Raw genomic sequence first — 16,276 nt, 5'->3', positions numbered from 1 at the left:
TCTCTGTATGTCTGCCCCTCTCTTTAGTAAATACAATAGATTAAAAACCGAATTAAATAATATATGTTGCATATTAAATGAACACCACTAGGAAAGAGCGATACCATGCCTTTTTTATGTTGCATTGCAGGAATAACAATACGAAGAAGAAAAGGTTGATGAAATCAAATTGAAATAATCCGTAAATCATTTGCACTTACAAATATGGAATGTTACTCAATGAAGCAAAGATATCTCCTCTCATTCTGCTGATGTGATTGCTCCTTTATTATTCATACGTTTTAATTTTAGTTAAATATAAAGGTAAACTAGAGCCCGGATGTTAATTACAAAATGGGACACAGGTATATCAGGAAAACAGATCTGTAAGTAAAAGTGTAATCTAAAATATTTGAAGGTTGAGGCAAATAGAAAACAGGTATGAGTTCCATCACCAATGCAACAATGAGGTTCAGCACCAAAGACAGAGACACAAACAAGTCCCAGTTCAATTCAAAGGACATAATTAGTGAAACATTGCTGTATTAAGTGAGAGATACCTTTGAAAAAAAGTTACAAATGAAGATAAACAGCCTCTACTCGAATGACAAGACATGTTGAAATGACTGCATGCTATGATATACTAACTCCTCTATGAACTCTTCATAAGCTATCAGGTTCAATGAGTAAATTCAAGAGAAAAATGAATCTGGTCTATCGCTATGAATTGGAGAATAACTTAATGTGCACGGTGAAATAAATGTACAGTGGGTAACTATACGTCACTCCGTACATTGAATAAAAGAATTAGTAAGGCAAATACAAATTAAAACTGTAAAATGGTATTGACTGGATCATTAGGTTGTAAATACATCAAACGATATTTGAAACCAGTTCCTACCTCAGGAGAATCATCACAGTCACCAAACGCTTCAGCAAAGTCTGATGGACTTTTCCTCAGAGTCTGGTCAGCAGGCAGTGTGTTGTCATTGTAGGAAGACACGAACTTAAAGTCACTGGTTCTAGAACCTGTTGTCAGGTAGGCGTCATAATTGTAAGTGCTGCGTAAAGTTCCTGTGCCGTCAACGTCTGCGTAATTAGGAGGGAGATAAGCGCTGGGGATGGCAACTGCTCCATCAAACAACAGTCTGGGCTTTCTCCTGCGACAAAACCTCACACCGAGGATGATGATGATGAAGGTCAGGAAAAAGGTGGACACAGACACCAGCGCGATGATCAGATAAGAGGTCAGTTTGGAGTTCTTCTCGTCATAAGAAATATCCTTCAGTTCTGGCACCTCAGCCAAGTTATCAGAAATAAGTAAATACATGGAACAGGTGGCAGAGAGAGAGGGCTGTCCGTTATCTTTCACTGACACAATGAGGTTCTGTTTCATGCTGTCAGATTCAGAAATGTCCCGCTGGGTCCTGATCTCTCCGCTGTGGAGACCAATACTGAAAAGTCCCGGATCAGTGGATTTGACTATATGATAGGACAGCCAGGCGTTCTGTCCGGAGTCCGCGTCCACCGCTATCACTTTGGACACCAGAGAGCCTCCGTGTGCAGCTTTGGGGACCAGCTCGGTCATGAAGGAGTTGCCCTCCGGTGCGGGGTACAGTATCTGAGGAGAGTTGTCGTTCACATCCGATACGAACACACTGACGGTCACGTTGCTGCTGAGCGGAGGAGAACCGTTGTCTCTGGCCGTCACGTGGACTTTAAAACTCCTGAACTGTTCATAATCAAACGACCTCACAGCGTGGATCACCCCCGTGTCTCCGTTAACAGATAGATAGGAGGACACCGGAGCACCGTTCACCTCACCGGGTAACAGAGAATAAATCACTGTACCGTTTTGTCTCCAGTCGGGGTCTCGAGCAGTAACGGAACATAAAGTGGAGCCAGGTTTGTTATTTTCAGTCACATAAGCGCTGTAGGACTGTTCCTCAAACACAGGTGGGTTGTCGTTGATGTCTGCTACAGATAACTGAACAGTTTTAGAGGAGGACAGAGGTGGAGAGCCCTCGTCAGTGGCAGTGATTGTAATGTTGTAATCAGACTCTAGTTCACGGTCCAGTTGTCCTGTGGTCACCAGAGAATAATAGTTTTTAATAGAAGGAAGCAACTTAAAAGGGACGTTTTGCTGAATGGAGCAGCGGACCTGTCTGTTAGTCTCAGAGTCTCTATCCTGCACGTTGATGATGCCCACCTCTGTACCAGGTGACACGTTCTCAGGTATGGGGTTAGTGAGTGATTTCAGATAAATAACCGGGGCGTTGTCATTTACATCAGTAACATCTATGATGACTTTGGCATATGACGTTAAACCCAAACCATCTTTTGCTGTGACGCGCAGTTCAAAAGATAATGCTGTTTCAAAATCAACTGTGGTCGTCAATTGTATATCACCTGTCTTATGATCGATCCCAAACATTGACTTAATATCTTCTGAAATGTGTCCAAAATCATATATAACGTATCCATTTAGTCCCTCATCTGCATCAGTAGCACTCACTGTCAGCACGACAGTACCTAGTGGAGAGTTTTCAGGCAGACTGGCTTTATAAACGGCCTGGCTAAACACTGGCACGTTATCATTAGCATCCAGTACAGTGACGTGTATGACTACAGTACCTGATCTCTGAGGAGAGCCTCCATCCATAGCTGTAAGAACAAGATTGATTTCTTTTATTTTTTCGCGGTCTAGCTCTTTGTTCAGGACAAGTTCCACAGAATTACTTCCAACGCCCAGAATAAAATTATCATTGCTTTGGAGGTTGTACGTCTGAACTGAATATTTACCTATATCCGCATCATGTCCTTCTTCTATTGGAAAACGAGCACCTTTTGCCGCGGATTCTCTGATATCTATATGAATCAAATCGTTATTAAACTGTGGAGCGTTATCATTTATATCCTGGACATGCAGGCTAATTCGATGCAATTCTAATGGATTCTCTAACATGAGTTCTTGTTTTAAAACGCATGATGCTTTGTCTCCACAAAGGCCCTCTCTGTCAATCCGTTGAACAACAGTCAGATCCCCGTTACTGAGGTTTAAGTCACAATAACGTGTGTCGCTCCCCTCGGTATCAATGCGGGCTTTTCGAGCGGATAGACTGCTTGTTTCAAGACCCAAGTCTTTGGCGATATTACCGATCAAGGATCCGCGTCTCATCTCCTCCGGGAAAGAGTAGCTTACATCTCCATTTGCAAACTGCAAAGAAAGGAGCAGTAAAGCCAAGGCACAGCTTTGCAATGTGAGCCCCGTGGTAGTCTTCATGACGACGATCTAAAACAGTGAATGTTCCCTAGTCAGTGTACAGGAATAGCTCCAAAAAATAAGGATGTACACCAAAATCAACACAATCCAAGACCACGTCTCTTCCTCACTAGACGATCAACTGCAGCACATTGAGTCAAATTGTGCGTCGACGACAGTGGGTTGATATCGACACACAATCTATTACAGCTGGTGGATAGCGACATCGTGAGTCTCCTCTAGAAATTGCATTGTTCAATTCGCAGCAAACACGCCTTACAAATAACAGCCTATAAAGAGCACAAGTATGTTCAAGGGAAATTAGATATTGATATGTCTTAAGGCGTGTTAAGAGGATCAAGCGTAAAGGGCACGTCTGAGAGGACAGCAGGTACCTCATAATAAACACTGCTTCTTGGGTGTGGAAAAAAGAAAGTGATCATTTATATCCTTGTCTTCACGTAAGATATAAAGTTTAGCTTTCAGTGAAATGACAAACTATCCTTAAAGTGACAGCTAAATACCAGCAAGAGATAAACAAGGGAAAACGTACAAAATATTAGGGGCACGAAAAGAACAGCCCTTGATTTAACTGAAGGATTATCATCACTTTGTTCAAAACCAATAAACTCTTGCAAAGGCTCCTCAGTATTTAGAAATTCCAACAACTTGGACAGAGAGGTTCACTTTACTCCAAAATGCAGCGGCTGTTGGATTGAGAAAATAAAAACTCTTTCAAAAACCAGCAAACTAATTAAGAGTAGGTAAATAGGAAAAAGGAAATGTAAATGTGATGATAATATACAAAAATATACAAAAAAACGGCAGATTTGTTACAAGAGAAGATTCCTCAAACTGAATTGCATGTAGTTGTAGGGTAAAGGAAGAAGGAAGAAGATTAACAACAAATGTAACGAAAGAGAATGCCAAGGCCATGATATGATTTACAAGGTTTCCCTTATTTTCTATGAAAAGAAAGAATCAATCTGATCACTCTTACCAAAAAACAACCTATAAAAGCAAGACCAACTAAGAAAACAAAATCAAAAAATATAAACAATTGAGAGTTTTCAATTGTTAAAAAGTCATATTTGTCTGATCTTTTATTACTGTATGGTGACAATAACTAAACCTTTTAGACGTGTTAAGTAAATGACGAATGGCTAATAGCAAGATATTAAAAGCTCAAAAACAATTATATCTTGAAGTGTGTCCAAGTACCAACATAGCAAAGACAGCCCCAGAGGCAACAGAAGACAACTAAGCTCATACAGTGAGCACAAAATGCATAACATATACATTTATATCACTGATTTCAGTTGGTGTTGTGGGAAAGAATCCACCGGAATTCTTACTGAAACCCTAAAAAGAAAAAAAATTGTAACCCATCATCATGACCCCTGTATTTTCTGACATTGGATTTTTCCAAAGGAAATGTCAAACATTTACCTATCTTCTAACTACTGAGGGAAATTGCTTTTTTGATATTTCAACAAAAAAAGTGATGTCAGTATCACCACCAGTCACAAGACTCAAGAAGTAAACCTTTTTTCTTTCAATAAAATAATGGATCAAATGTTTGATGCTCTTACCTCAGGAGAATCATCACAATCTCCAAACACTTCAGCAAAGTCTGATGGACTTTTCCTCAGAGTCTGGTCAGCAGGCAGTGTGTTGTCATTGTAGGATGACACGAACTTAAAGTCACTGGTTCTAGAACCTGTTGTCAGGTAGGCGTCATAATTGTAAGTGCTGCGTAAAGTTCCTGTGCCGTCAACGTCTGCGTAATTAGGAGGGAGATAAGCGCTAGGGATGGCAACTGCTCCATCAAACAACAGTCTGGGCTTTCTCCTGCGACAAAACCTCACACCGAGGATGATAATGATGAAGGTCAGGAAAAAGGTGGACACAGAAACCAGCGCGATGATCAGATAAGAGGTCAGTTTGGAGTTCTTCTCGTCATAAGAAATATCCTTCAGTTCTGGCACCTCAGCCAAGTTATCAGAAATAAGTAAATACATGGAACAGGTGGCAGAGAGAGAGGGCTGTCCGTTATCTTTCACTGACACAATGAGGTTCTGTTTCATGCTGTCAGATTCAGAAATGTCCCGCTGGGTCCTGATCTCTCCGCTGTGGAGACCAATAGTGAAAAGTCCCGGATCAGTGGATTTGACTATATGATAGGACAGCCAGGCGTTCTGTCCGGAGTCCGCGTCCACCGCTATCACTTTGGACACCAGAGAGCCTCCGTGTGCAGCTTTGGGGACCAGCTCGGTCATGAAGGAGTTGCCCTCCGGGGCGGGGTACAGTATCTGAGGAGAGTTGTCGTTCACATCAGATACGAACACACTGACGGTCACGTTGCTGCTGAGCGGAGGAGAACCGTTGTCTCTGGCCGTCACGTGGACTTTAAAACTCTTGAACTGTTCATAATCAAACGACCTCACAGCGTGGATCACCCCCGTGTCTCCGTTAACAGATAGATAGGAGGACACCGGGGCACCATTCACCTCACCGGGTAACAGAGAATAAATCACTGTACCGTTTTGTCTCCAGTCGGGGTCTCGAGCAGTAACGGAACATAACGTGGAGCCAGGTTTGTTATTTTCAGTCACATAAGCGCTGTAGGACTGTTCCTCAAACACAGGTGGGTTGTCGTTGATGTCTGCTACAGATAACTGAACAGTTTTAGAGGAGGACAGAGGTGGAGAGCCCTCGTCAGTGGCAGTGATTGTAATGTTGTAATCAGACTCTAGTTCACGGTCCAGTTGTCCTGTGGTCACCAGAGAATAATAGTTTTTAATAGAAGGAACCAACTTAAAAGGGACGTTTTGCTGAATGGAGCAGCGGACCTGTCTGTTAGTCTCAGAGTCTCTATCCTGCACGTTGATGATGCCCACCTCTGTACCAGGTGACACGTTCTCAGGTATGGGGTTAGTCAGTGATTTCAAAGTGATAGCAGGGGGGTTGTCATTGACATCTGTGATATCTATAATCGTTGTACAATACGAGGTAAGACCTGGTCCATCTTTTGCTCTTATTCGCAATTCAATGGAGGTCTCAGTCTCATAATCGATAGAGCCGATTACTCTTATGTCTCCTGTCCTATGATCAAGTGAGAACAACGAGACATGGTCATCAGAAACATGATCAAAATTGTACGTAATATCACCATTGGGTCCCGTGTCTGCGTCAGATGCGCTCACTGTAATAATTAGTGTACCTGAAGGTGCGTTTTCAGGCAGACTGGCTTTATAAACGGCCTGGCTAAACACTGGGGCGTTATCATTAGCATCCAGTACAGTCACGTGAATAATTGCAGTACCTGATCTCTGAGGAGAACCACCATCTAGAGCTGTCAGCACTAATCTTAGTTCTTTCTCTTGCTCTCGGTCTAATTTTTTTACCAAAACCAATTCGGGGTGTTTGCGTCCACTGCCCCCTGTATCTGCATCAATAGTGAAATGCTCATTATTTTGTAAATTGTAGCGTTGTACAGTATTTGTACCAATATCTGCATCATGGGCTTCAGTGAGTAAGAATTTAGCTCCTTTTTCTGCTGATTCTCTTATTTCAAATGAAATCAAGTCCTCACTAAACTGTGGGGCGTTGTCGTTTATATCTTGCACGTGAACATTGATACGATGAAGCTCTAAAGGGTTTTCCAAAACAAGCTCCTCTTTTAAAACGCACGTCGCCTTCTTACCACAAAGACCTTCCCTGTCGACCCGGTCAGTAGTAATCAAATCCCCGGTGCTCAGATTAATATCACAATATCGTTTGCCATTCCTGTCTGTGTCAATGCGAGCTTTACGCGAGGAAAGTGTGGCAATCCCGAGGCCGACGTCTTTGGCTATATTTCCAATCAGAGACCCACGTTTCATCTCCTCTGCAATAGAGTAGCTCACATCTCCATATGCGAAACGCAAGCTGATGAAAAGGAAAACACAATAACGATTCATAGAAAATCCTCTGTGCACCGTATGTCCCATGATCGACCAGGCGTTCATCCTTTCCTGGTCAATTCTTTCAAAGTGATCAATGACGGTTGTATTCCTCGGTGTAGCTATCCGAATATCGTTCACAAAGTCCTTTTTGTGTTGCCCTTAACCGACAGACACAACGCACCACAATAACGCTTTGCAATGGTGGAAACGAATGGATGAAGCTGTGGACACTTTCGGCCTTTGTTGGTGGACAGTGACACCAAGAGTTTAAATCAGTTATAGCACTGCTAAATTAAACAAGTTGACAACGTCACTGGCTCTATCAAAGCAAAACGTTATGCTATTCAGTCATGTTCTGTTTACTATAATTATACTGTCATATAGATTGTGTAACTATAAATTAACACCAGACTGTTGTGATTGCCTTATCCATTACATGTGATTGCCATCTGTAGCAGCTCCTGTGATATCTATTGACTACTGAATATGTTTTCTGCATTGTGTGCTTCATAAGCTGTTGTAAAACAAATCAACCATTCCTATATGCAAACTGCTAAATACACTGTACTCCACAGTACAAATTGCTGAATTGGATTGAATAACCCATTACAATTTAATTCAAATATTAAATAATGTGTTCCCAGAGATTCTGATGAACTGAATTAAAAAAGGAAGCAGAAAATTGCACCATAAACCAAAACTAAACAGTAATATTAGGTAACAATGACACATGAAGCACAATATTCAGTAAGTACCAATCATCTCTAAGGCATATTTTCAGATTGAAACCAACATGACTCAATTTAACATCACAGCCACAGGCAAAGAAGTGACAACAAGTTCCTAAAAGGGAAACACAGAGAGATATCCCTTACATTTATGCAGGGGAAATATTGCTTCAAAGTGCTCACATATTCTAATAGATGGATTTTCTTTTTAATATGTAGTGGACATTTTTGATTAAAGCTGAAATGTTACTAAACATATACTGTATTTGTAAAGCCCATCAAAAATACTAAAATCAAATTTAAGCTACAACTTAAAATCCTTATGTAGTATTATACTGGGTTCAAATTAATTAGTTGAAAGATATATACATCATGTATTTAAACTTGTTAAAGACAGCACCTTCAAATATGAAACAAAACAGAAAACTATATCCATTATGACACTCAATACCTTTATACTATGAAAATTGAGGGTATGTTCAATGTTGCTGGTCAGATGGCTGATGAAAATCTCCCAAATAGATGGCATACTGGTGTAACATTATCACTAAGACATTATTGTGACAGAACTGCGCAATTCAGTCACCCACACTTTTCATTTCTAAATGACAGTCATGGTGCTCGTCGATGATCACCAAGGCAAGAGCTTATTCTATGATGCTGCTATTTTCCAAATGAAAAAAGTCATTTGAAAATGTCTCTCTACTAAATTGTGTTATCCAACAAATATAATTGAGTTCATGTTGTGCTCAAGTTTTGAACAGCAGTCTGTCATTTCTAAATTCACCCAATTACACGATGAGGTATTCAGTGAATGCGTATAACTCTGAGGCCATCATCACCCCACTTGTTTGAAAGTTGAAAATTAAAGACAAAAAAATGACACTGACAGTATAAAGCTTTCCAGTCTGATAGTCAACTATTTTCAAAGCATAATGCCAAATACTGTACAATATAGAAAGAGGTTGAAGCCCAACTTGTAAGACACAACATGTTTCTGAAGATATTATCAATATATTCCATACTTTGATGCATGAAGCACCCCAGGTTCACTACATACATACTGTTTGATAAGTTGGCTGTTTACACTTGAAGCTGCAGGTTTACAATGACACTAATTTCGTAAAATGTGACATATTTCACAATAGGCATTGTTGAATATCAGTGACATATGTGAAGCAAAAAACAGCTTTAACATGCATTATACAGCTGCAATGCTTTGTTCTTACTTGCAGGCTATACCTGAATATTCTTCAAGATTATGCTTAAGTACAGCTTGTAATCCATATACCATTGACAATTACAATTTAAGTGTAAAGAATGTTTTTTTTAATGACCAAATAAAACAATCAATTTTTGCGCTTCAACAATCGATACTGTGATGTTCCACAAAGTACAAACATGAGGTTTATAAAGATTAGGCCAAGAAAACTAAATAATCAAGTTAATTTCAATGACAGAGAACCAGTGAGTTTCCAAAGCAACCTCTGGCAAGCAGATGTGGACTGCCCAAAGGTTTATCAACAAATTTAAATTGAAACATGATTAATGTAACTTCATTGGATTCATGTGGAAACATACAGTAAATAAATATAGCCACTGTGCAATGGCAAACAGAACTTCAGAGGACCACCTTGGGCCCCAAATGCCAGGACAAAATTAAGCTGTAGTTGGCAAGTTATATAAAAAGGAAGAATCATGAATGAGCAAGGTATAATATGTTAGGGCCTACCTCTAGTGACTCCTCTGAATGACCAAACGCATCAGCAAAGTCTGATGGACTTTTCCTCAGAGTCTGGTCAGCAGGCAGTGTGTTGTCATTGTAGGAAGACACGAACTTAAAGTCACTGGTTCTAGAACCTGTTGTCAGGTAGGCGTCATAATTGTAAGTGCTGCGTAAAGTTCCTGTGCCGTCAACGTCTGCGTAATTAGGAGGGAGATACGCGCTGGGGATGGCAACTGCTCCATCAAACAACAGTCTGGGCTTTCTCCTGCGACAAAACCTCACACCGAGGATGATGATGATGAAGGTCAGGAAAAAGGTGGACACAGACACCAGCGCGATGATCAGATAAGAGGTCAGTTTGGAGTTCTTCTCGTCATAAGAAATATCCTTCAGTTCTGGCACCTCAGCCAAGTTATCAGAAATAAGTAAATACATGGAACAGGTGGCAGAGAGAGAGGGCTGTCCGTTATCTTTCACTGACACAATGAGGTTCTGTTTCATGCTGTCAGATTCAGAAATGTCCCGCTGGGTCCTGATCTCTCCGCTGTGGAGACCAATAGTGAAAAGTCCCGGATCAGTGGATTTGACTATATGATAGGACAGCCAGGCGTTCTGTCCGGAGTCCGCGTCCACCGCTATCACTTTGGACACCAGAGAGCCTCCGTGTGCAGCTTTGGGGACCAGCTCGGTCATGAAGGAGTTGCCCTCCGGGGCGGGGTACAGTATCTGAGGAGAGTTGTCGTTCACATCCGATACGAACACACTGACGGTCACGTTGCTGCTGAGCGGAGGAGAACCGTTGTCTCTGGCCGTCACGTGGACTTTAAAACTCCTGAACTGTTCATAATCAAACGACCTCACAGCGTGGATCACCCCCGTGTCTCCGTTAACAGATAGATAGGAGGACACCGGAGCACCGTTCACCTCACCGGGTAACAGAGAATAAATCACTGTACCGTTTTGTCTCCAGTCGGGGTCTCGAGCAGTAACGGAACATAAAGTGGAGCCAGGTTTGTTATTTTCAGTCACATAAGCGCTGTAGGACTGTTCCTCAAACACAGGTGGGTTGTCGTTGATGTCTGCTACAGATAACTGAACCGTTTTAGAGGAGGACAGAGGTGGAGAGCCCTCGTCAGTGGCAGTGATTGTAATGTTGTAATCAGACTCTAGTTCACGGTCCAGTTGTCCTGTGGTCACCAGAGAATAATAGTTTTTAATAGAAGGAACCAACTTAAAAGGGACGTTTTGCTGAATGGAGCAGCGGACCTGTCTGTTAGTCTCAGAGTCTCTATCCTGCACGTTGATGATGCCCACCTCTGTACCAGGTGACACGTTCTCAGGTATGGGGTTTGCTAATGAGTTAATATGTATCACTGGGGCATTATCATTCACATCAGTAATATCTATTACCACCTTTGTTTCTGAAGAAAGGCCATAGCCATCCTTTCCTTCAATGAGCATTTCAAATTTAGTTTCTTCTTCATAGTCAACATTTTTTGCGACTGTAATTTCTCCAGTGTGTTCATTCAATGAAAATATTTCTTTTGCGATATCACTTATTCCACTGAAATCATATGTTACTTTACCATTCACGCCTTCATCTGCATCAGTAGCACTCACTGCCAGAACCACAGTGTCTACAGGAGAGTTCTCATGTAGAGTAGCCTGATAAACGGCCTGGCTGAAAACTGGGGCGTTATCATTAGCATCCAGTACAGTGATTTGAATGACAGCGGTACCTGATCTCTGTGGGTTTCCACCATCGACGGCTGTCAGCAATAAGATCACCTCTTGCTCTTCTTCACGATCTAATTCTCTATCCAAAATGATCTCACTGTATTTTGTACCAACAGAATTAGTAAGTACGTTGAGCGCAAAATAATTGTTTTTCTGTAAAAGGTAGTTTTGCACAGCGTTTTGTCCTATGTCTGCATCGCGTGCCGCATTTATTCTATAGCGAGAGCCTTTGGGAGTGGATTCCCCTATTTCCAATTTAACCGCATCCTTAACGAAAACTGGCGGATTGTCATTTACATCCTGGATTTGCACAGATATCCGATGCGATTCGAGTGGGTCCTCAAGTACCAATTCACATTTCAAAACGCATGAAATCTTCGCTCCACAGAGCTCCTCTCGGTCAATCCGATCAGCGACGACCAGTTCTCCGGTAACAAGGTTAATCTCACAATAACGTTTACGGATTCCTTCGAGGACAATTCGAGCCTTCCGAGGTGGAAGTCTGCTTATTTGAAGGCCAAGATCCTTGGCTATGTTTCCAATCACTGAACCGCGTTTCATTTCCTCCGGAAAAGAATAGCTTACATCGCCATGAGAGAGCTGTAATCCTAATAGCAAAAGAAGTGAGCCGCAGAAAAGGTTCAGTTGCAATCCGTTATATGCCATCCTTCAGCAACCAAAATGAATCAACAATTACAAAGACGTGGTCAGTATTCCCCAAAAACACACAGGGAATGCACATACGTGAATGTTTCAAGTGTTATAGCAAACAATGAGCAAGACAACTGTGGGTGGGGACGAATTCATATGCAGCCTATTTCACTTTTCGACTGGTAGACAGCGACCCTCACAGCATGTTGGAAAGATTACAAGATATAGTCACCATGCATGTTGTTAATAAAACTATGTAACTCTATTTGTGGGAAAGCACATCACGTCTGATGAACAGACAAGTAACATCAAGTGGCAATTTAGGAGATTGTCATGTACATTGAAGTTCTTCAAAAAGGAAAAAAAAACTGAAGGACAACAAAAATAGAAACACTCACTATGTTGTTTTATAATGAAACAAAATGGGCCTGTATTGGAGTGCAGGATGAGTGTTTCTACAAGTCTGTGTATTTAATTTACATGTAAATCAGCCCAAACTATACCTTAAACTATATTGCGATTGAAATCAACATCACCAATAAAGAACAGCCGAGTCGAGAACATTAATTGAACACATATCAACAAGAGAAAATTAATGGAATGGGATAGAATATCATTTTTGATTGTTGCATTCGATTGCATTGCAAGCAGGCTCGATACTCATCCAAAATAGTGTTTTATGTAATATGTAATGCTTTCATAGTTACTGTGTAAAGCCAAACATATAAATTTGTACTAGATCCAATACAATGCTCTGCTGTAAATAAGTGTCTAATAGTAATACCAAGCAAAAGCTGAATGTTACATAAAATCTTAATTCAACCTTCTACTACCAAGGTCCGTTTGATACACTGTAATTTCAAAGGGTCTGCATTTGGAAAAAGGACAGCGACAGATCATAGAACAAAGAAGGAATACATGTGATTTTAATTAATTTTTCTAAAGCCAACACATTGATATCTTTAAGAAGTTTGATATTGATCATTTTAATTTAAATTGATTATTCTGTGATTCAGGTAAATGGGTAGTTATTCTGAGTTAATATAACAAATATGTTTATAGGTGAAGCCTACCTCAATTGAATCCAGTGATGCCCCAAATACTTCAGCAAAGTCTGATGGACTTTTCCTCAGAGTCTGGTCAGCAGGCAGTGTGTTGTCATTGTAGGATGACACGAACTTAAAGTCACTGGTTCTAGAACCTGTTGTCAGGTAGGCGTCATAATTGTAAGTGCTGCGTAAAGTTCCTGTGCCGTCAACGTCTGCGTAATTAGGAGGGAGATAAGCGCTGGGGATGGCAACTGCTCCATCAAACAACAGTCTGGGCTTTCTCCTGCGACAAAACCTCACACCGAGGATGATGATGATGAAGGTCAGGAAAAAGGTGGACACAGACACCAGCGCGATGATCAGATAAGAGGTCAGTTTGGAGTTCTTCTCGTCATAAGAAATATCCTTCAGTTCTGGCACCTCAGCCAAGTTATCAGAAATAAGTAAATACATGGAACAGGTGGCAGAGAGAGAGGGCTGTCCGTTATCTTTCACTGACACAATGAGGTTCTGTTTCATGCTGTCAGATTCAGAAATGTCCCGCTGGGTCCTGATCTCTCCGCTGTGGAGACCAATAGTGAAAAGTCCCGGATCAGTGGATTTGACTATATGATAGGACAGCCAGGCGTTCTGTCCGGAGTCCGCGTCCACCGCTATCACTTTGGACACCAGAGAGCCTCCGTGTGCAGCTTTGGGGACCAGCTCGGTCATGAAGGAGTTGCCCTCCGGGGCGGGGTACAGTATCTGAGGAGAGTTGTCGTTCACATCCGATACGAACACACTGACGGTCACGTTGCTGCTGAGCGGAGGAGAACCGTTGTCTCTGGCCGTCACGTGGACTTTAAAACTCCTGAACTGTTCATAATCAAACGACCTCACAGCGTGGATCACCCCCGTGTCTCCATTAACAGACAGATAGGAGGACACCGGAGCACCGTTCACCTCACCGGGTAACAGAGAATAAATCACTGTACCGTTTTGTCTCCAGTCGGGGTCTCGAGCAGTAACTGAACATAAAGTGGAGCCAGGTTTGTTATTTTCAGTCACATACGCGCTGTAGGACTGTTCCTCAAACACAGGTGGGTTGTCGTTGATGTCTGCTACAGATAACTGAACAGTTTTAGAGGAGGACAGAGGTGGAGAGCCCTCGTCAGTGGCAGTGATTGTAATGTTGTAATCAGACTCTAGTTCACGGTCCAGTTGTCCTGTGGTCACCAGAGAATAATAGTTTTTAATAGAAGGAACCAATTTAAAAGGGACGTTTTGCTGAATGGAGCAGCGGACCTGTCTGTTAGTCTCAGAGTCTCTATCCTGCACGTTGATGATGCCCACCTCTGTACCAGGTGACACGTTCTCAGGTATGGAGTTAGTCAGTGATTTCAGATATATCATAGGGGCGTTGTCATTTATATCAGTCACATCAATTATAACTTTGGCGTAAGAGGTTAATCCTAAACCATCTTTAGCTTCCACTCCCATTTCAAAAGAACTCCTTTCTTCAAAATCAATCACACCAGTTACTTTAATTTCTCCAGTTTTAGGATCAATAGAAAATACATTTACGTCATCATCAGACACATGGCTTAAGTCATACGTCACATCTCCATTCACTCCTTCATCTGCGTCAGTAGCACTAACATTAATCACTATGGTATCTGGAGGAGAGTTTTCAGGCAGACTGGCTTTATAAACGGCCTGGCTAAACACTGGGGCGTTATCATTAGCATCCAGTACAGTGACGTGTATGACTACAGTACCTGATCTCTGAGGAGAGCCTCCATCTAAAGCTGTGAGAAGCAAATTAATGTCTTTTTCTTTCTCTCGATCAAGCTTATTCTCCAGCACGATTTCAACCTTGTTGCTGTCAACAGCGAGAATAAAGTTATCGTTCTTTTGCAGGTTGTACCTCTGAACAGCATTCTGACCTATATCTGCGTCATGGGCCTCCTCGATAGAGAAGCGGTTTCCCTTGTCAGCGGACTCTCGTATTTCCATTTCAATCAATTGCTTTTTGAATTTTGGCGAGTTGTCGTTTACATCTTGAATATGAAGACTTAGTCGATGAAGCTCCAGAGGATTTTCTAACACCAGATCTACTTTCACAACGCACGAGGGTTTCTTTCCACAAAGACTTTCTCTGTCAATTCTCTCCGATATGATCAGATCTCCGGTACTCAGATTAATATCACAGTACCGCGTACGAGTCCCCTCAAAATCAACACGGGCCTTTCGGGAAGATAAGGTCCTCAGATCGAGACCGAGATCTTTGGCAATATTTCCAATAACAGACTCGCGTTTCATCTCCTCTGGAATAGAATAACTCAGGTCTCCATTAACGAGGTGCAGCGTTACAATAAAAGAAGCGATGCAGACGATCGGACGAAGCGCTGGAAATCCTTTGTCTTCCATCCTGACACGTAAAGACGTATTCAGCCTCTAAGCTGGAGTGAAAAAGTAAATATTTCCAAACAAGTGTCAATAATCCAAAACTCCGAACCAGTGTTCACCAAAATATGTCCACGATTGAACAAATTCTCTCGGAAAAATACAACTGACATCCATTCAGTACTAGTGGGTGGAGTGGTGTGTGTTCATGTTCTGTAAGCCAACAGCGACACCATGAGTCGCTTGTTATCTTCACAGTGTTATGATTGAATATGACTATTTCACAATGTCCTCAATATCTTACTATGAAGACATCTTAAATGTCACGAAAACTGTTCAAAGTAAATCATTTCTGCTACAGCAAAACAGAGAGGTAAGGTTCAGCACCATGGACAGTGGTGGAAGAAATACTCTGATTTTTTGCTAGAAAAGTAAATGTAAAATATCAAAAACTAAATATACTCCATGGAAAAATACAGTGAATGGCACTTACTAAAGGATTAACGTTTTATTAATGTCACAATAAAACGATCTTAACACAACAAGATGTGGTAATTAATTTACCTTAAACACACACACACACCATCCATTCATTGTAATTCCTTCAGTATTGGAGATGTGTGCAATACAACTGAGCTGAATGACATTTCATTGTAGCATTTAGAAGGCCATTACAATGTAAATAATGTGTGTGTTGCTTTAATTTTGTCAAAGTGCGTAATGCTATATGTGTTGGAAATGCATGAAAACATATTGCTAAAATTAAGACAAAGAATGCCGAAATACTTTCGAGCATGACACTGAAACATGAA

General features: G+C 41.3%; 3 protein-coding genes across 10 annotated transcripts in view; all 3 read right to left on the bottom strand.

The window, feature by feature from the left end:
* LOC137875768 (protocadherin beta-15-like) overlaps positions 1–15,488 on the bottom strand; it is a 72,113-nt gene extending 56,625 nt beyond the window's left edge. The window contains exon 1 of the mRNA XM_068715277.1: positions 13,104–15,488. Within this exon, the coding sequence (XP_068571378.1) occupies positions 13,104–15,488 (2,385 nt within the window). The remainder of the gene's footprint in view (positions 1–13,103) is intronic.
* Positions 1–16,276, bottom strand: part of LOC137875492 (protocadherin gamma-A11-like) — a 262,793-nt gene that overhangs the window by 228,336 nt on the left and 18,181 nt on the right. The gene's annotated exons all lie outside the window — the stretch shown is intronic.
* Positions 4,813–7,341, bottom strand: LOC137875769 (protocadherin beta-16-like). The gene has a single exon (XM_068715278.1). The coding sequence runs from the start codon at positions 7,249–7,251 to the stop codon at positions 4,813–4,815; it is 2,439 nt and encodes an 812-aa protein (XP_068571379.1). The 5' UTR covers positions 7,252–7,341.

This window comes from Cebidichthys violaceus, unplaced genomic scaffold (genome assembly GCF_023349555.1).
Source record: "Cebidichthys violaceus isolate CVI_PGR_0920_01 unplaced genomic scaffold, fCebVio1.0.p SCAF_2, whole genome shotgun sequence".
Lineage (NCBI taxonomy): Eukaryota > Metazoa > Chordata > Actinopteri > Perciformes > Stichaeidae > Cebidichthys > Cebidichthys violaceus.
The sequence above is the reverse complement of the archived record's forward strand: the minus strand, read 5'-3'. Positions and strand labels throughout refer to the sequence as shown.

What these genes read in the sequence shown, in the direction of transcription:
- LOC137875769 (XM_068715278.1), bottom strand. Translation starts at nt 7,251, where the DNA reads ATGAACGCCTGGTCGATCATGGGACATACGGTGCACAGAGGATTTTCT.